This window comes from Ammospiza caudacuta, chromosome 5 (genome assembly GCF_027887145.1).
Source record: "Ammospiza caudacuta isolate bAmmCau1 chromosome 5, bAmmCau1.pri, whole genome shotgun sequence".
In the NCBI taxonomy this organism is placed as follows: Eukaryota; Metazoa; Chordata; class Aves; order Passeriformes; family Passerellidae; genus Ammospiza; species Ammospiza caudacuta.
The window spans coordinates 16,563,775-16,585,216 of record NC_080597.1 but is presented as its reverse complement, the minus strand read 5'-3'; the positions used below and the strand labels follow the sequence as shown (position 1 = coordinate 16,585,216).

General features: G+C 39.4%; 1 protein-coding gene across 1 annotated transcript in view; it reads left to right on the top strand.

Moving 5' to 3' along the window:
* Positions 1-11,727, top strand: part of SCUBE1 (signal peptide, CUB domain and EGF like domain containing 1) — a 189,225-nt gene extending 177,498 nt beyond the window's left edge. The window contains exons 17-23 of the mRNA XM_058804924.1: positions 1,245-1,406; positions 4,630-4,797; positions 5,571-5,732; positions 7,099-7,296; positions 8,755-8,907; positions 9,370-9,449; positions 10,487-11,727. Coding sequence (XP_058660907.1) covers positions 1,245-1,406; positions 4,630-4,797; positions 5,571-5,732; positions 7,099-7,296; positions 8,755-8,907; positions 9,370-9,449; positions 10,487-10,639 — 1,076 coding nt within the window. The 3' untranslated portion in view covers positions 10,640-11,727. The remainder of the gene's footprint in view (positions 1-1,244; positions 1,407-4,629; positions 4,798-5,570; positions 5,733-7,098; positions 7,297-8,754; positions 8,908-9,369; positions 9,450-10,486) is intronic.
* Positions 11,728-21,442: the final 9,715 nt, after the last annotated feature.

The following is a 21,442-nucleotide window of genomic DNA, read 5'->3' as shown; positions in this document are numbered from 1 at the left end:
TAGGAAAACAGAAGTGTAAATATGGATACATTCCCATGCTGTCAGGTGGTAGATATCAAAACCTGCCACAAGACAATGTTGGCAGTTAGTTCCCAGTTGCTCCCATCTTATAAAAATATATTTACATGTATTTACATTTATTTATATTTATATATATTTACAATTTGGTAAAACAATAATATGATGTTTGCCTAGTTGCTGTGTATTTACTTTTACATCACCAGTGTCAGTCTCCTTGCCATTAAACAATCCGTGATCCATGGATATGTTGTATTTCATGCTCAAGAGGTCCAGTTAAAAAAAAAGTACAAAAATCTATTTCATGCAAAATACCTAATTCCTTTAAGCCTTTTCCCATGTTATCAGGCTCTAGTGCTTTGCTGGGGACAGTGTGCTAATGCAAATTTATTAATGGCAGTTCTCAGCACTGCAAGCTTTCTAATCACTTACAGACATCTTTTCAAAATCAGCATACCTATTTTTCCAGCTTTTGAGATACCAAGTGATTTACAAGCCAAAAGAGGTCCCATCTGATAGGTGCTTCCAGTGAGTGGGTTCAGAAGTAGTTGTCATCATATGGGAAGAGTGATATAGAAACTGTATTTGAAAGGTTGTCACTATCAGTATCTAGAAACTGGACATTATCTAGACATTTTAACCACCCCTTCCCAGCAGAGAAAAATGCAGTTATGTGCCCTGTTGAAGCCAGAAAAGCGCGTGTATTCATGTCTGTATTTAGGATGCTGTACAATTGGGGTATTTGAGTGGCAAGAGACAGAAATTATTACAGAAATTATTACAGGGAATACATTGCCAATGGAGAAATCTCTAGAACTGATCTCAGGGGACAGACTTTTTGTTGTCATCTGCTATAAAACCAACTTGTAACTGCACCTGTTATAAATTAAAAGCTCACACTTCCCACACTTTATGCAGCACTGCTTTGATACTCTTTCAAGACTGCATCCACCTTTATTAACACACATGTGTGATAAACACCTGAGTGCACTACAAAGCCATTTAATAGTTTAAGCATTAGAAGCAGGACCTCACCCTGATAAAATTAACCTAAACCCCAGTGGAGATGGGTCTGTTTACATCCGAATCCTGGACTAACACATGCAAAACATGTGCCATCATAATCCTGGAGCCAAAGATATCCACCTCCTCTAAATGTTCGATATTAGGGCGAATAACGTGATCAAAGTGAACATCCTTATGTAGGCTCCCCCTTGTTTCCTCAGTTACCTGCAGCACGGGCACCTTCTATAGCGGAGAACACAAGCAGTGCGTCCCGTGCTCGCCAGGAACCTACCAGGACACAGAAGGCCAGCTCACCTGTGAGCCTTGCCCCAGCAACGATGGCCAGGGAGTGGCGGGCGCCCACAACATCTCGGAATGTGGAGGCAAGTTGAACTTGATCATAAAAGCTTTAGGTGTTGCCACACACACGCCCTGTGAGGCAAGGAGGCTGAAAGAGGAGAGAGCCTGCCACAGTTGTGGCTTGTAAAGGTAATAGAAGAAATCTCTGTGCACTTACAAATGGATGGTTTGGCTCAGCCCATCCGTTCCTATTGCTGACCAGACGATGGGATCTGCTGCAGCAGTGTGAGTTATGGGATGGAAATGAGCAAGCCAAGCAAAGCACTTTGTGCTTCACCTCAGGTATGGAAATGCCTTGACTTGTTAGGACTCATCAATGTGTTGTGAGCCAAAGGGATGGATTGCTTTGGACTGGTATTGGTGAGTCTAATAATGAACCTGCTCATTTAGTGTTTTGCATGAGACGCAGCTTACTTGCTCTAATTAGCAGCAATTATCAATTTGAGATAGTTATCCTGTAGGGATCTGTAACCCAGACTCAGAACCAATGATTGCAATTTTCAGCGCTGCTTGAATGCACTGTAACTTTGTGATGCAGCATCTCTGATTCAGCTTCATGATTTATAAACTAAATTATAATGATGATAATACCTGATGCTTCTACTGTAACTTGATCAGTCTAAGTTTTAAGATACAACTGTTTATTTTCTTTACCTCATTTCATTACAGAATATCAGAATCTAGTTTATAACAGATACATTATGTGACTTTGAAATAAATCTGTCCTATCTGCTACACAAGTTCTAACTTGAAAACTCATCCATGTAATTTACATTACCGAGTTCTTCAAGGATATCTAAAGAGAACACATGGCAAATATCACTTGAGAAACTGATACTTTTTCCCATCTACTGAATAAAAAATAACTACAGTGTCATCAGTCCAAACACATGATGGATTTTGCTGATTTGCTGTATGAAGGAATTATCAGACAAAAAATTTGAAACACCTGTGCATTTTTGCTGTGCTGATTTGTTTTTATCCATAACACAAGAAAAGCATATCAAAATACAGTCTGAGTTCATAAAGATTGTCTATGGCATCCTGACAAAAGCAGCAAAACAACTAGAAGAAAAATACTTTTGTTTCAAGGCTTACATTGGAATTATTGTTCTGTACAACAACAAAAAAAACCCTTCTGATTATTTTTGCAAAGGGGATTTATTCATTTGATCTGACAGTAACCATTTATTAATGTTTATTGTCAGATCAAAATAGTCTGTTTTTCTGCTCAGCTCTCCCCTTTTCCTCTGGAAGTGGCAAAAAAGAACATACTTTGGACTTCATGAATTTCCCTGTCAAAGATTTTATCAAAATTTGTGTCAGCACATGTGGCTTTGTTAGAAACTCTGTACTGTCTGTACTCACTGCCAGTAATCAATAGTATTTTTGCATCCTATCTCCCAGAGCAGAAATGCCTGTGCAGTAACCCATAAACTTTCACTGAAATCCTCACCTCTAAATGTGAGGAATGTACAGTCCACATGTCAGAGATTCTAAGTGCCTGTTGTGCAGAAATCACTTGTAGCTGCAAGTGAATTCCATGCTGCAATGAGTTGCCCCTGCCTGAACACCAGGCACCCGCCAAAGCTGATCCCTCACTGCCTTCCTCAGCTGGAGAGGGGAGAGACAGGATTAATGGTCATGACTTAAGGGCAGGGAGAGACTCCTCACCAAATATCAAACAGACTTGAATTGGGAAAATTCAGTGAATTCATAAAATAAAATATCTCCTAAAAAGACCTCTTCCACACCCCTCCTTCCTTCCCAGCTCGACCTCCTCCCACCCAGCAGTGCAGGGAGATGGGAATGAGGATTATGGTCAGTTCATCACGCTGATGATGTTCCTGCTGCTGCTCCAGCATAGGGCCCCTCCAACAGGAGACCTCATTAACTTCCCAATGTGACTCCATCTCATGGGACAGAGTTCTCCAAGTCACTTTTCCAGAGTCCTTCAGGCACAGCCTGCTCCAGCATGGGTCCCCCACAAGGGTCACAAATCCCACAAGGAAACATGTTCCAGTCTAGCTTCCAGTAACCAGTTGGACCAGGCCAGTTATAACAGTTTTGCTCCTAATAACAAGAGCAAAATTGTCCTCAAATTAGTAACATCATAATATTTCTCTGAGGTCTGTGTTACTACAGCCAGTTTGTACAGTCATATTTCAGCCAGCTGGGATGGGAGCTCAAGGAGATCCTGGAGATCCTGACCCCACAGGTGTCCATAGGAGTTTGGATTTGTGGGGACAGAACTTGGACTTGGCTTTCACTCAGGAGCTCTAGTTCATCCTCAGTCATGCCAAGTACCCAAAATACTGAATGCCCCAAACATTTCCCAGCAAGTATCAGGGTTGTTATGAGACTGCAACAGTACCTAGAGCTCTCAAAACTTTCTTAATTTCAAGCCAGTTGTTTCTGTCTGCTGTTCAGTTCTCAGGGAAGCTAAATTATAAAATACTGGCATTAGGCAACCTCAGGGAATATGTAGCATCTCACAGTGCTGGTGTCCCAGTCTGGAGTGGGGTGAAGATACACATTCATGCCACAGTCTTGAAAAACCTGACATCCTGGTTCTCAGGTTCACAGAGGAAAGTACTCAAGCTAGCAAGAGCCAAGCCAAACAAATGCTTATCAGAAACTGCCTGGAGAGTGAGTTTGGAAACTTCTGTCAGTAGACTGATTCACAAAGCAATTTGCTTTACACAAATCTCTGTTTCCTGGCAGAGGAGCACCTGACAAGCACTAGTTTTCACAGCTATGTGAAAAGCTGCTGGTGTTAGGTATTCTCCTAGACAAGGTGCTGGACTGCTACCATCCCATCTGGTAAATAAACCCCATGATCCACTGTCCACATCTCTAACTTGGAGGTACAAAAACTTGCTTGATAGGCATGATTCAGTTCCATTTCTTCCTATAAAGTGCTTTTGAAATACTGAGATGAAAGATTTGGTGAAAGTACAAAATATTCTAATGAAATCCTAGTAGACCTCTTTCTAGAAAAAAAAAATCCAAACAGAATCATAGTTGCCAAAAAGCATATTATGAAACTGGTTCTATTACTGGTGGGGATTTTAGGAAGAAGATACAGGAACAATACAAAATATTCATGTAAGATTAGAATTTGATCTGCAGCTGTCCTGATGTCACATGATTAAGTGAAAGAAAGCCTTGCTAACTACTTGTGGGTTTTATACTTCATCCAGAAATGTCAACACACTAATAGAGATGATCATTTTCAATTTCTAGGGCAGTGTTCTCCTGGGCACTACTCTTCAGATGGTTTTAAACCTTGTACAGTCTGTCCTCTTGGTACGTATCAGCCTGAACCAGGAAGGACCCTCTGCTTTCCCTGTGGCGGTGGGCTTGTGACCAAATACGAAGGTGCTGTTTCCTTTCAAGACTGTGAAACCAAAGGTGAATTCAAAATCCTTCCACAATTCATCTTGCTACTTCTGGGCCTTTGGTTTATTATCATCGGTGCCAAGGGGCTCTTGAAGGCTCCAAAAAAAACATTGTTGCTGCATGGGCGTGTGATTAAATGAGATGGTCAAGAGATCTGTAAACTGGGATGGGTCTCCTGGGGTTGTGCAGGCTGAACAGGATTTATGGTTTTCTCTGGAATTTACCACAGGCAGGCAGGGGGTCAGCACTGCTATTGGTAAGGGAATCGGCCCCACTGTGTGGCAAAAAATAACACAAAATTGGATTAGACAATGCTTTAGCTTTCATGTCTTGTGTATTTTTATTTACTGTATCACAAAAACTAAACAGTACAAAAGTTATACCAAGTTAAGGATTACTCATGGGCTAGGCAGAAACTGTAAGGGTGCAACGCATTCTGTATTCCATAATGTCAACTTCCAGTGCCAATGCTGAAGAAGGAATCTGCCCAAATGCATTTTGGTTTAGTTGTCTTGTTGAGGTGGATTTACATCCATTTCCATTTATTACAAATATATTAAATACAGTGAGAGATACATATCACACATTTCTAGTTCATATGGGTTTTGCTCTGGGTTTTAGTTGGAAGATTCTTTATACTGGGAAATACAGGGAGCTAGTGTCTTTTCTGCTTTTTATGGCCTAGTAAGTATGTTGCAGACCAGGTATGTCCACCCAGGGCAGAGGAAATCTCTCTGCACTGGAGGTTGCTACTTTTTGAAAATAATACACCTCCTACCCTGCAGTTCACTGTTCTCCTGGACACTACTACAACTCCACAACACACAGATGTATCCGGTGCCCTGTGGGAACATACCAGCCTGAGTTTGGTCAGAACTACTGCATCACCTGCCCTGGCAACACCAGTACAGATTTTGATGGCTCCACCAATGTCACACATTGCAAAAGTAAGTCACATTTGTATCAGTGACATGGAGAGTGTCTTTGGATCTGAACTGCAGCTCAAAGGTCGCGTCTGTCAGGCTGGACTTCAGATTTGTATTTCCTAGTTACCAAATATCTGCTGCCAGAGGGAATAGTAAAAGTTGGGAAAGTACCACTTGAGGCACATGAGTGTTTTAGATTTAATATGATTTCACAGAGTTCCAGCTACAAGTTAAAACTACAGAGCCTTTAGTTTCCCATATCCAGTAAGTTGTGTAACAATGATGCATATTTCTCTGTGTCTCTGTAGAGCAGAATATCTTCTATCAGAGTAACTGCCATTTTAGAATAATTGTAAGATGTGGTCATGTACACTGCAATTGCCAGGTATCACTTCGCTTATGATAGTGAGATCTTCTTAGAGGCTTTTTTGCGGTACTCAGCCTCCTATCTTAAAAATTTTAAATGTCCCCAACGATTTCAGTACAGTTTTATTTGATCCTTTGTGAATGACTGATTATTTTAGGCAAGCATTTTTTTTCATCTCTACCGTGCTAATTTAAGAGAATGTTCCTATAGTAATTAAGCAATGTTATCTAACTAACTATTCATGTGCAGATCTCCTGTAAGTTTTTAGTCTGATTATGTGCCATGTGTTTTATAAGCCCTTCGTAATTTCTAATGTCATTTGAGTAAGCTATATATTTGTATGGAATTTGAAGAAGTTTGCTGATTTTCATGTAAAATAAAACCACCCTTGTTACTCTGCTGTCTTAGGTCATCTCAGTTTTCAAGCCAGTTTCTGACCTTGCATACTATTTGGGGGTTGAATTAAACAAAATATTTAAACATATATCTGATTTTATGTGCATGAGTAGACCTGGGGAGATCAAACTTAAGTAACTTGTGCCAAATTCAACATGAATTTTGAAAACTCAGAAAGAAAACCTGATCCCTCAGTGGAGATCCTTTATTAAGTGGTTTAATCTAAGATGAAGCAAGGTAGATCTGTAATTAAGTAAGGCCAGCTGTTGGGACCAGCACTCTCATTCAACTAAAGCAAATTAAAAACTAAGTAAGTTAAAGCAGAATATCTTCTGCATATCAGCACAGTGTCCATAGTAACCACAACTGGATCATGTTTATTTACCTGCATTTCTCAAACAAAGTTAAACCAGCCTGGATGAAGCATTGAATCACTTCGTGCACTGGAGATTAAGGTTTTGCAATCAGCTGGAGCAACCTCGTGGATCAAATATTCCTTTAAAGCTGGAGAATGCATGCATTTCTAAAGCCACAAGGAGGAGTTTAGACTTGCTCATGACAGATCCAGAAAAACACCTTAGATGAATTTAACTAGCACAAATACTAATTTATATTTCTCCCCAGACCAGCACTGTGGAGGAGAACTGGGGGACTACACTGGCTACATTGAATCACCCAACTATCCTGGAGACTACCCAGCTAATGTGGAATGCATTTGGAATATAAATCCACCCCCAAAGAGAAGAATACTCATCGTAGTACCTGAGATATTTCTCCCAATTGAAGATGAATGTGGCGATGTTTTAGTAATGAGAAAAAGTGGTAAGCTGCCAGACATGGGTTATATTTTCTGCAAACTGATGGAGTGAATAGTTCAGATTGAAGGGATGACTGTCTTCAGTGTAGCTAGTGTTTCTAAAAGGTTAAATTTAATTTTAATTTTTTTTATTGGTAGAGTTCTAACTTGCTTTAATTGTTAGTGTTCTAACAATTAATATCACACCAATAGCAGTTATTGCTGTGATATTAATTGCTCAAGTTTATTGTCTGAATCAAAAAGCAGTTAATGGGCTTATGTCTGGCCCAGTTACCACATGAGATAAATCACTGCCATTCTAGAAATTAACAATGATAAATTATATTTGGAGAGCTATCTCTGCTATCTGTAAAAACTGTGCTCTCACTTATCTTTTATAAATATATATTTATATGCTGCAGTTATTGCTAAATCTGGGCAGTGTGTTGGTACAACTGACACCCTCAAAAAATCCAAAGTTATCCTGCTTTTCTGTGGATCGGAGGGGGTGCATTGTGTCTTTGATTATTAATTTAACTCAACAACTTCTAAAGTTAAGATCCCGATGAAATGCACTCCTCTTTTGCATTGGAGGATGTGTGCATCCTTCTGGTGATTTTTTGCTATATATTTTTTGCTAAGAAGCACCAAACCTGAAAGACAATTGTTCAAAGGGAGTTTTTGTTCAAAACAGTGTATTTACTCATAAAAATGGTATATTTTATTTGCTAGAACAATTTTCACAATTTTTTATCCCTAAGGGCCTGTATTGACATCTCTGTATATCAGAAAGAAGACATCTGGTCACTATAGATGGAAGGAAATTATACCTGTGCAGATGAGCTTTTTTAAAAGCAAACACTATAACAAAACACATCAGTTGTCCTTCTGACCCCAAAGTGAGGTTCCGACAGTGCCCAGAGCCAGTCACATCAGGGTAAAGTTACACTTCAGATTTGCCCTTAGTGAAGCTGTGCTGGCTGTCACCAACCACCTCCTCACATCCAGGTTAACTCTTCTGTGGATCACTGACTCTGCAGGCTGTGACAGTCTTTTCTTCAAAATTACCATGCCAAACATTACTTTCTGGTTTTATTGTGTTTCTGTTTATAAGTGGTTTGTTGCTATCAGATGAATTCCCCAAACTGGCCATGTGAGGGGCTGGCTACCATGTCTGCCTGGCATGCAGCTCACTTGTCCTCACCTGTCTGGGACAAGCATATGGGCACTCTGGGATACAATGCTAGAGTAGTAAAAAAAAATTAATATTGACAGTAGTTTTAAACATCAAAAATTATACCTCTGTGGAAAAACCTACTTCTCTTTATAGGCAAATAAGGACAACAACTGTTCTGTCACAAAAAGCTTCTGCTGTCAGGACACTTCAGCTGAGAAGTGTCTTGTCAATTTGACATGCCTAACCCCTAGATGAGGAAGGGTGCAAAAATTGTTATATAAAGAACATTATTTAACTTTATTTCTAGCTTCTCCTACTTCAATCACTACGTATGAAACATGTCAGACCTATGAGAGACCTATTGCATTTACCTCAAGATCAAGGAAACTCTGGATTCAGTTCAAGTCAAATGAAGGAAACAGTGGCAAAGGATTTCAGGTTCCCTATGTGACTTATGATGGTGAGAATGGAATTGGTTTTCATCTTTGTGTTATAGCTGAATTACAGAAAATTTTCGCTTAGAATCTCTCTCACACTGCTTGCAGAGATAGAAGAATGAGGAAAAACTTTATGTACCTCCTTTAATTTTAGTTGCAGACTTTGAAATGACATGCATAAAACATATATAATGTTTGAAAAATTCTGTTTCTTCATCTCTAGAGTGGAGATAATACACCATTATTATTTGGAGGGAGTAGTTTTTTGAGGATGTAAGTATTTATAGCAATAATTCAAAACCACTCTTATAACGAAATAGAGAATTTTAAGGTGATTAAATTAGAATACAGCAATCTTTGAGACACTGAATAATTAACTGGATGCAAAATTTCTGAGATCTGTCTTCAAAAGGAGGTCTAGCTCATGTCTGACTATTGCCCTCCCAAAGGATGTCACAATCACTCACCTGATATTTATTTTTCAGAGGATTACCAACAACTAATAGAAGACATTGTTCGAGATGGCCGATTATATGCATCAGAAAACCATCAAGAAATCTTAAAGGTAAGAAATTTCTGCTTTCTTTGAAGCCAACCAAGAATTCCTTTTCCTAAGCATTTTCCTAAAATAGATCTCAATACCTTGATACAGTCATATTTAAAGCTCAAGTGTGACCCCAAATTCAATTCTCTGTGTTCTTAGATTTATGCTGGTATTTGAAGCAGCCCAAAATCAAGTAACTAAGCTGGGCTCAGAACATGCTTATGTCCTTTGTGGAAACAGGAACTAAATGAGATATATGTTAATATGATTAATAAGATTGTATGTTCAAAAAATTAGTCTGCCAAGAATGAAGGACCTATTGTTTGAAGAGCCTTCTTCAGCCTCAGTCTGGCATTTAAATGTTTAAATTACTCATTAAGTTTGCTGTGCATTAAAAAATGTATTTACCAAAATCACTATCTTGCCTCAATAAGAAATAGTTTTCCAAAGATACAAGCAACACCTGTAATTACTAATTAATTAAAACTGAAAAAACAGCTGGTCAGAGGGCAAAATTGAGCCGTGTAAATGTAGGGCTTGGAAGGACAGGAGCTGAGGAAGTGCCAGCTCCCTTGGCCATCCCTGCCCAGCACTGTTCTCTCCCTCCAGCTTTTGGGTTGCCCAGGTGCCAGCTGCAGTGCACAGTGCCAGGCACAGGCTCAGCTGAGGCTCTGGGTCAAGGCTTTCCCAAGGTACAGGAGGTCCTTAGAAAGCTCAGCATCCCTGAGGACCAGCCTTGTCTCCCATCCATGGAGGGATGGCCTGGACAGAAGCAGGGAGCAGGTGGGAAGGACAGTCAGAGGCAGCTTGCAGATCTTGTGCAGACATCTGCAGTTTGTGGTTCGTGCTCCTGCCAGGAGCCCTGCAAAAAGCATCCAGCACAGCAGCCAGACTCATCCCTCTGAAACTCCACTGCAACGTGGAGCAGTTTCCTTATACTCTTCTACCCAGACTCAAGTTTTGCAAAACAGACCTGGTTGTTCTTCAGTTTTGAAACCTATGCAGACACTAAATCCAAACCTTGCTTTTATCTAACATATCTGTGTTGTTTTCCATAGGACAAGAAACTGATTAAAGCTCTCTTTGATGTACTGGCACATCCTCAAAACTATTTCAAGTACACAGCACAAGAGTCAAAGGAAATGTTTCCAAGATCATTTATAAAGCTACTGCGATCGAAAGTTTCCAGGTTTCTACGACCATACAAATAGTCTAGTGGTATTCAAGTTTTGGTTACTTTGCATTCCTGTCAAATATTATCTTTCCTCCATAGTAGAAACATTTGCTAATTTGAAAGCTCTTTTTTGCAGACTTTGTTCACAATTGTTAATGAAGAACACCTATAATGTTTTATAATTGTTAAAAGTCAATGTTCTGAATGGGATTATTACTAAAAAAAAAAAAAAAAAAGCATCCCTGAGTACGTCTAGTTGGAGATCCAAATTTGTGTCTGCACTAGTGTATCCTCACTTTTCATCTGAAATCTCACTATGTAAAAATATTCTTTCTAGCTTTTTATTTTTCATCAACAATAACTTTTGTCAAAAAAGGAGGAATTTATTCAAATATGATTAAACTACCTGTAGATAAGTTCTGTTATAGAAATAAGTATGTCGTATAAATAATACTTGGATTTTGAATTGCACTTGAAGTTTATATTTGAATCTTTAGAAGAAAATGAAACAATCTAAATTTTGTTATTTTTCATTTGTGGCTTGGTGGAACCTCTGTCCAAGTAGAAATCAAAAAGGAAAAAAAGAAGAAAAAAATGTATAATTTTGTTCTATGAATTACATGAGATTGAGTCCCATGCCCTAATGTCTTAATGTTTTTGTCTGTCCTCTTCTAAATTTCTTCAGAGGTTTGCCACTGTCAATTACTTAATTGAAACAGATTAGCTCTGGATTTGCATTCATCAGTCAATCCTTTTAAAGACATTTACAATAGGATATGTGAGAAATGAACAACAACATTAGTAGTCTTGGTTTTCTTTCCATTAAGAGAGCATCTAATTAAGTACAATATATAAATATATAAATATATACTTCTATTTGTGGGTACATTAGTAATGATATCTCTAGTTACTGTAAATATTATTCATGCTTAAATCTTTACTCCCACACACCCTATTTACTCATATCTATATGTAACTTTGTGTAGACAATTAAATAACTTCTCCAAGTGCTTGTCACTTCTATTAGCACCCAACTGAAGCCTTTTGAGGTTTTAAAATACTGGATAATGGTTTACTCTGGGACCATCTCTTTCAATATGTATTATTCCAGGAAAAATAGCATCAGTGGAGATGGAGCTGCTGCCCAGTATAGGGTCAGCTGTTGCCTCTCCCTTGGGAACCCCCCACATGCAGACCAACAGAGTCACCCTCAGGACAGCGCAGTGGGAGCAGCAGCTGCCGGACCTGCTCTCGACACACTGGGAACACAGCTGTGTCCAAGGCCCAGATTGTCAGGGGCTCGGGGGTGAGCAGGACACGGTTTTGCAGGAGCTGGAGGGCAGGCTCTGTGTTTGCAGAGACCTGGCTCTCCCTTTTATCCTAGATTTGTAGCCACTGTGCCCATCAAGCACAGGGACTGCAGGAGAACTTTAGCCGTGTGCTCAGGCCCTGCTCACAGAGTGACAGAGGGTTTGCCATGATGGTAAATTCTGGGTTTCCTGCTGTTTCCTGGCACAGAAACTAAATCAAATGGGAAAGGAGCCTTTATTTTCTATCAGTATTTCAACCTCTTTCCTTTTCAGTCCCTTCCTCCTCTGTATCATTTTCCCTTTTGACTCTACAAGTTTATTAAATGGAGAAATGAACTCTCCTGGCAGCATCCTTTCAGAAGAAGACTAACACACAGTTTTGCTTTGCTGCTTTTTTTTGGTTTTTTGCCTGTCTGCCCTGTAGTTTAACACATGTTTGGATGTTCTCAAAGACATGTATTAGGGGTGGTTGTGGCTATCTTCTGACACTTTCTTTTTGTCCTTGAGCAAGTACTGCCTAAACTTACACAGTTGGTTTCTGTTAACTACAAGCGGTTGAATATTCCATTTCTATGAGAACACACCTTAAGTATTCTGTTTAGTTTTTCTGCTTAATCATCTTGTAATTTTGCTTGCCTTCTTTCCTTTTCTGATGAAGAATAGAATTTTTTTCTTTTAAGCCTGAACAGCCTGACTTTATAGTCTAACCATTTTTTTTCCACTCGTGGACCTTAGATCTTTGGTGAGCTTTCTTTTTAATATATACATTTACCCTTGTTAAAAACTGTCACTTCTCCATAAAGGTCTTTTGTTAAAGGCTGTTAACCTAACTTTTTCTTGAGGATGTTAAAACTACTTTTATTTATGATTCACCAAGGGTCACTAAAAAGAACAAATTTTCATTATTTTTTTCTTTGACAGTACTCATTTGTACAAAAAAAAAAGTTTTTAAAAAGCAAAATTTTTTCAGGTACTCAATTATGCAGGAGTATGTAGCTAAAAAACTACTTTAGCCAAACAGTAGTTCAAAGTCTGATAGGTTATTCAGAGTTTTATTCAGATCCATTAAAATGAGTCAGGATTGCAGCTATTCTAATGAAAGATATGAAGGAAAATATATGGAAAATATGGTGAAAAATAGCTTCCTCACTTGACAAATGATTTACAGTGATCTTTAGTATTTCACATTTGAGCAAGCAAACTTCAGAATCTGTTATTGTACACTGAGTTTAGTAAAATCCTTGCTAAAATTTTTGTTTAACAACCAACATGTTTGGACATAATACCATTGTATGACAGTGATGCCAGAATCCAGAAACCACTGGCAGCACCGTAATATTTTCCAGGTTCCAAGCTCCATGGGAAACCCAGTGCCAGAGAGAAACCATAAGAGGGACATGTCCCAATTCTGGCTACTGGTAGTGGGACCTCAGTAGAGCTGTGAGAAGTGAATACAGGCAAGAGAAATTGCATTTGGCTCTGGCACCACTTGCCCTGACTTAAAACCACACTACAAAAAAGCAGGGTTGTGTCCAGTTCATCCTGACAGACAACCTGAGAATGAGGCTGATATTCACCAGAGCCACATCAGGGCAGGAACTCCACAGCCAGGACAAGGCACTCGTGGACTTCTGGGGCAAACACAGGCTTTGTGTTGCTGAAGGAAGGTGCTGAAAGAAGGAGAATAATTTGACCCTCAAAAGTTGACACTTAAATGCTTTTGAATTGAGGGGGTTCATATCTGATATATTTAGAAAATGAGTCAGGCTTGAACGCTTGCCACTCTGCATAGAAATGCTCTTGGATGTACAAATTTCTAATGAAATAAGTAATGACAAGTGTATATAGGGCAGTCTGAACTGGTTTCAGTTGATTGGAAAAACAGCATAGAATTTTTATATCAGCTCTAGAAGTTAAAAATGCTTTGAATTTCATACTAGGTTTACAGCTACAGAAACTGGCAGTCACCAAATAGGAGATGAGTTCAGCTCTTCATTTGTTGCTTTCATTGTCAAAGTCAGAAAACCTGTTGCTACTGCACAATAACAGCACAGCAACAAAGAATGCCTTCTTCTACAGATGAGACCTACACACATTTGGGAATCAAAAACTGTACAAGGAGAAATAAAGCTGCCTTTAAGCAAACCAGCTTCGGGAACGTAGGAGAATATACATTTTACCTTTTACCCTAAATGTGAAATACTTCATTTGAACATACCAATAAATACAGCCCTGTAGCTGTTCTTACAGAATTACACGTTGTCTGCAGGACAGGTGCAACAACAAATTTATGTGTTAATACAGGTAGACTGAAGAAGTGCCCATTTGTGATTGCCCAGTTCCGTGGCACAAACAGAGCTTTTTATTTTAATTTGCAAATGCCTATATGCTTAAAACTGCACCTGCAGCACTTACCATTTTAAGCCTCTCTTTCTGCTTTAAAGAGTGCGCTTGTTTTTAGTGAGGTGGTGGTGAATCATCCCTAACCATTCTCACAGGCCACCAAATCACTGCCTGCACACCTGGTGCAGTCCAGGACACTGCAGCAATCACAATTTGCTCATCAAGCCCCAAGTTGTGCCTTGAAAGTGCTGAGGACACAAAGGTGCCTCTGGGTGTCACTTGAACGCAGGGAGCAGCAGGATTCTGTGTTCAGTGCATTGCCACCTCTTCTGCCACACTGCATCTTGCCTTCAATAACAAGACATCCTGCCTGGAGATTTAGCTCGCTGAAACTGGATTTAAAATAACTGAATAATAACTGAAGCCTTTCTTTCATCTCATTTTCTTGCCTTGTCTTCCTTCTTCCATCAGACATTAGATTTTTACCTAAAGACCAACTTTTCAAATGAAATTTATTTCCTCATTGTGCCATCCCCATAGAATAAAGTTATGACTACTTAAGATTTAGACTAATCCTTTCTACACAGCAGCTTTATTCTAGAGTAAGCTTACTTAAAACTAGCTTACCTTGTAAGCCAAGTTTAGTTTAGTTTAGTTTTAGACTAGCTTAGATAAATATAGATAAATAGGATTGGTCAGAGTATTTTCAGAGGGTCCACATTCTGAGTTGTCAGCGGATTTTAAAGGCACAGCTCACCTGATATCCTGTCTGTGAGCAGAATGCAAGGATGCTGCCACATGAGTGAGAAACATCCTTTACATGTGTTCAGCATTCCAAAAGGACAGTCAAACCCCACCCTGTGCCTTTTTATAAGCCTGCCCAACACATTCAAATTTCTCAGATCAGTTTTACCTATAAAAAACCCAGTTTTAATCTTGCATATAGCAGGTTTGGAACTTCAAGAGCAAAAGTAGCGCTGTGATTCTAATACAGGGCCTGCTGACAGGTGTTTGACAGCAAAACTCACCTGCTCTGTGACAGCTCCCATGTCTGGACTCTAAATATCTTTGATTGCTCTTACAAACTTAGCTGGAGTAAAATCTTCAACAGCTGGACCCAGTGGCAAACTCCTCAGCCACCTCAGGGGTCTGGATGATTTCTAAATGATGGGAATGAGTGACACACACAGTTCCTTATATCTGTATCACAAGTTCAAGGAGCTGCATTTTTTCATAGTTTAAAACCACTGATTGATAGGAATGGGAGTAATTGGAGGAGTTCTTATAGAATCTCTGTACTTTGGGACTTTAATGAAGTAGTTTTCTAGAATGGCAAACTGTTGTAAGCACTTGGGAAAAGGAATATTTAGTCTTCCAGAAGAATTTATGGAAGAAGGGAAATTTCTGTAAGGTACTATGAACTTACTCCTCAGCGAGAGACTTGGATTCAGAGACAAGTCTTGTGTTTTATCTCTCATCTGAATAGAAGCAGAGTGGAAAATAGACAATGTCAAAAACCTGTTATCTAAGGATCTGAATATATACAATTCCAGTTTGTTATTTCATTTATTTATTCTTTCATCATAAAGCCCTTAATCTATAAAATTAATGTGTAATATACAAGAGTAAAATGTACAGAAGTACCTTTAGATCTAATAATTTAAACCATCTGTATTCAGAGAGCAGAGATAACAAGTTTAAAGATATACAAACAATTGCAATTCAGTTTTCTCAATATCTAGAAAAAAGTGGCTTTGATTAATTAAACTTTATTTTAATTATTGTGAAAATATCTTTTTTAGAGTTTGTTTTTGTTACTTTTTTAATTAAAATTATTTTGTAAATATTGTTTTCTATGTTTTATAACTTAGAAAGGCCATTAATTTGCATTGAGAGCAGCAGGGTCTCAACATGTTGATTATAAAGATACTTTAGGAGACTGGGGTGGATGTGAGGCAGTTGCCAGATTTATCATTCCAGATTACAGATTCCTGTTATTTCTTCAGTCTCACTGACATGACAGGAAGAGTTTTCTGGGGCACTTGAACATTCTAATTTAAACAGAATTGACTATCAAGTGTCATTCTAAAGTGCTTTCCATTTTCAAAGCATAAAAAGAATATGTATCTTAAAGTTAGTGCTGGTTCTTCTTCCATTGTTAGGATAAGAAACAACACAGAACTCAGAAATACAAGGGAATTTAATAGATTACACACATGGATAGTAGAAAGACAAGAAAATCTGTGGGATCTCTATGCTTGTAGGGAGCAGTGGAAGTGATAAAACCTAACATTGGATCAGATCACAGAGCCTTTTCTACCCAAAACCACTGAGGCCAGTGGTACTTTCACCTGCAAAAAAGTTCATTATGATCATATCCAGCACCAGTGTAAGCAGGAATTTCTGGCAGGCTGGATTTCAGGGGGAAGCACACAGGGTGTAATACTGGTTTCTGCATCAATTTGCTCCACGTAAACCACTGGGCAGGAGTGAAATTTTAAACTGAACTGTTGTAGATGCTGCTGGGACTTCTAAGCTTTATTACCAATGTAAATTGTGTACAAACAGCGATTTCCATATGAAATGTACAATAATAGTTTAGAACAAGGGTAGTGAATAACTGTACAAAATTTGATACTTAGAGAATAAAATACAGTGCTAAGCTTTACCAATATTTTAACAATTCTGTCAGATTTATAGTAGAAAATGTTGTTGTAAATGTACCTTATAAGAAAATACATTTCCTTTTGCCTCTGTATATTAATAGCTTTGATTTCTATGTCAAAGTTAAAAATGAAGCATGTAATAAAATTTTTTGTTAAAATCACTTTCATAATAAACTTGAAATGGAATGGATACCCCTGCTTGCCATTTATTTTTGTATAGGACAAGGCTTCTTGCACAAGAATCAGAAGAGAACTTTTCTTTTTTGATAGCATTTACATATTTTGGTCCAATTTTCATCCTTAAGCAACAGAGCTTTTTCTTTTTCATCCAGCTGCTGGAGTCTGTGGGACACTGGTACAAGTTCCTTCCAAATAGGCTTCAAGGAGTGTTTTTTAAGGAAGAAATCCTGGCTACAGCAAAGGACTAGATGACCAATATTCCTCCAGGACTTTTAACTACTTGTTAAACTAAGTCTGGTGTTACCGTGTATAGCTCATGCAGCTGCCCTTGTCACAGCCCTCTGTTGAAAAGCAGCCTCAAAGAAAGAGAGAGAAATCTCTCATTTTCCAGCATGGCATGTGCCATTCTGCTGCTATCCTCAAGTTAGCAGTTCAGCTTGTTAAGAGAAAGCATTTATGATGTGACAGTATCAGCTTTGCTGATTTTATATATATTGTTCATTATATAAATACTGTTGGTATGACTGATGACTCTTGGTGTCTGGCAGGTTTGAAAGGCATCAGGACACTTGCTGTAAAATATCCATTACTGCCTTTTCCAGCTGGTAGAAATTCACTTGGGTAAAATGGCAGCTATCCTCACTGCATTCCAAGAATACACAACATCACTTTTATGGGACTACAGATGTGCCATATGAAATGGCACTCAGCTGTCCTTGTGCTTCAGAGCTTTAAATGCGTAACAAGAAAAGCCAGCTCCTATCAAAGACAGAAAAGCTGAACCTCAAAGTTCCTAAAAGTCATTGGAAATCAAGTTGATTACTGGTAATGAAGTATCTGTGCACAAGGACAAAATCTGGAATGGGAATCCAGGGAGGTCCCAGCTGACTGGAAGTTGGCAAACATTGTCTCTATTTTCAAGAAGGGCAAGGAACGAGGACTCCAGAGATTCCAGGCCTGTCAGTGTCACTTCAAGTGCCTGGGAAAATCATGGAAAAGGTTATTCTAGGAGTTACTGAAAAAACACCTGGGGGACAACCCAGGCATCGGTCACAGTCAGCACAGCTTCATGAAAGTCCTGCTTGTCAAACTGATGGCTTTCTGAACAAGAATAGAACAGGCAATTTTGTATCAGCCACTTAAGTTTCAGCAGTCATGACAGTCTTCATTTAAATACAAGATTCTCATTTACTGGAACAGGCATTGCCTGGTGTAAACTGCAGAAGGGTCCATTCTCAGTTCCAATCTTGCTGTGACTTCCCAACAAGTATACAAAATGTAACAGCCTGAGGAACAGCACTCTGGCACAACTCAGCAGGTAAGTGAAAGCAGGCTGGGCATAGATTATTTATTCTTCTTTTATCCAGGAATCAACATCAACCAACTCCTGGTGTCACAGAAAGGGCCATAATTTTTTTGCCTCTTAAATACAATATCTAAATGGGCAGTCAGCACAGGATGAGGTATGCTACACTCCAAAAGCATTTCTTAACCTGTAGAATAACAGCACGTGTACCTCACTTGTGTGTGTAGAACAATATTCCTAAGTAATGGTCCAACTTTTATAAAAATAATATATTATACAGCATGGTATGTATGCCTAAAGACATGGGAAAGGGAAGAACAGAGATCTGCCTTTGAAGGCACCCAAGCAGCTGGTGAAAAACTGTGGAGGTACAGCAGGATGCCTCAGGACTGAGGACAGCATGTTGGATTGCCTACCTGGACAAGATCCTTGGAGCTGCCTGGCAAGGTGCTTTTTCATTGTTGTACTCCCAGAATGAGGGCAGCCTCCCTCCATTAACTGCATGAGCAGTGGGAGAGTTTCTTTGAGAGTAAAACACCTGCACTTGTCAGTGTATGTTATGTCAGCACATAATGTGGGTGCAGTAAATTTGTCTCTTCAGGGAAAACACTCAGGGGAAGTATTGTTTGTGCCAGACAATTTGTTTGGTTTATTATCCTTCACACACTGATCTCTTGCCAGACTTTGAGAGAGGGCTGAGTCCAACCTGCTAAGATCACTCATCCACCTGCCAAGTGTTCCCTGGAGCTCTTTCCAAGCTTCACGCTCACATTGGGCACCCATTCCAAGGTGAAATCGTGGGCTTCCCTCCTCACTCAGGTGACCATCCAGCCACACAACAGGACAGCATAGCCCCACTGTCCCAGAGTAGCCAAAGTATGGGATAGATCTCATACAGACTCCAGCTGGCATGTGGATATTGCAAAACCTTCCCAAAAGTTGTACCTGTCCACAAAGTAAGCAGGCAAAAGCTATACACAGTGATTGCTTGATTGCTTTTTTTGATGCAGAAGAATTCATTTTCCCTTTGTAAAACAGCCTTCTTACAAACCTCTCTGAAGTTTTAAACTCACATATACTGCTATGATAAAACATTTACAGCAAATTATGTTCTTTTTATCTAAGCCCCTAACACAGATTTCCATGCTCTGAAGTTCTAGTTTTACCATTGACAAAGTTGTTGACTTGAAAACAAATGGTTTATTTATTTTAAAGTGCACCAAAAATATGTCCCTTCATCTCTTTTTCACTGTGTTGTTAAGGTCTCTTCTGCCCCTTATATCTTTATCTCTCTTGAGGTTTCCATGCCATGTTGGCAAAGAGGAAGATTCTAACATTAAACAATAGGAATATGAAGTGGGGAATGCACATCAGATCTATTTGGATGAGACAGCCATAAACATTTGGAATAAAGCCACAAACTGCCAGACTCACAAAACTTTGAAAAACTCTAGCTGTGTTTGTTGGGGACAAATGCTGCTTCACATATGGTAACTCATGATAAATTTCTGCTGCAGACTGCTGCATGGTAGGACCTAAATGTGGTGGTGCTGGATAAGTCATGGAGCCTGCTGTGACAGAGAGGCTCAAGGGCTCCATGGGTTGGCTTCCTATGGATAGTGCCAGAAGGCTAAATCCTCTTATTTTAGACTGGGGTAGTGCTAGTAAGTTCAGCTTTGCTGGGATCTTTTTACATTCTCTGTGAATTCTTACGTAAAGTAACCCATTAAATTCAACAAGCCCATTGCCTGAGTAAGGGCTGCACTGTTCAGGCACTGTGAATTAGCCACTCTTCCTAAGGAAACAATCAGTATAAAATACTGTGGTGACTTTTCTTTGTAAAGATTGTCCACAAACACCTGCAGTGGTACTGGGCTGTGGCTCTGGCATCCATCAGAGCAGGAAGGACTGCTCCTGAAAGCCTCACAGTGCTTGAAGCAGTGGTAGGACAATAGTGAGTGCTGGTCCCTGCTCCAGGAATTACTGCTGTTGTGAAAAACTAGCAAAAAAAAAAAAACTAAAACAAGCTACCAAGCACAGCAGCTGAGCAAGACCACATTATGTAAGTGCTGGACAAAGTCAGGGAAGATCCCACTTACACTCTACTCTTACCATCAGTGATTCTCACTGAGTCTTATTTATTACTTGGAGTTTATCAGCAGCAGCCCCCAGACCTGCAAACTCACCCAAACAGCCAGCCAGCAGCCACAACTCCCATCCAAAGGGATGTGGAAGTGCAAACAATCAGCAAGAAAGCAGCTGCCTACACTCAGTGAGAAAAAGAATTATGTAAATCTCATGTTCAAACAGGACCACATTCCCCTTGCCTCTGGACAGGGCATGATCACCGTGGCACTACTGAACAAAAACATTAAGATGCCCTAAACTTTTCCTGCTTGGTCTGTTTAAGGAAAAATACTGGGGGTTTTTTGGGTTTTTTTTAAGGTAAGTAAAAGATTTAACTACATAACATGACAAAGACAGAAGTGAGGGAAGGGTGGCCTTTTCAGTAAGCAAGGTCCCCAGGAGGACTACTAGTAAGTGATCAAACCTCCACATTTTACAATACTAGGGCAAGATCAACACCACAGCCATCCTCTTTCCCCAAACCACAATATTAGCAAAAAATATGCTGAAACTCAGGATAGCAGGGTGGGAACACAGTCAGGGAACACTGGAAATCCAACTATTTTTTGATCTTCTGCTGTTTAATCAGGGAGGTCTCCTTAGAGACATCCTAGTGGAGCCTTTATGCTGAGGAAATGTGGGAACACAGCACATGGTGAGGCAGACACAGTCTCAGGCGAAGAGGAAAATTTGCCTGCATTTACTATTCAGATATCCAACCTGGAGATTTGAGTTAGATCCTCAGCTGCTGAGTGCTGATGTATAGTTACAGCACGTAGGCACCATTTATAATCTTTTTCTACTCTCTCTCTGCCTGGCCAACCTATTTTGCCCTTTAGTTTATATACCTTCCTCCTGAATAATTCTGTGATTATGTAGAGAAAAGGATTGTTGCTACCCTTGGGTAG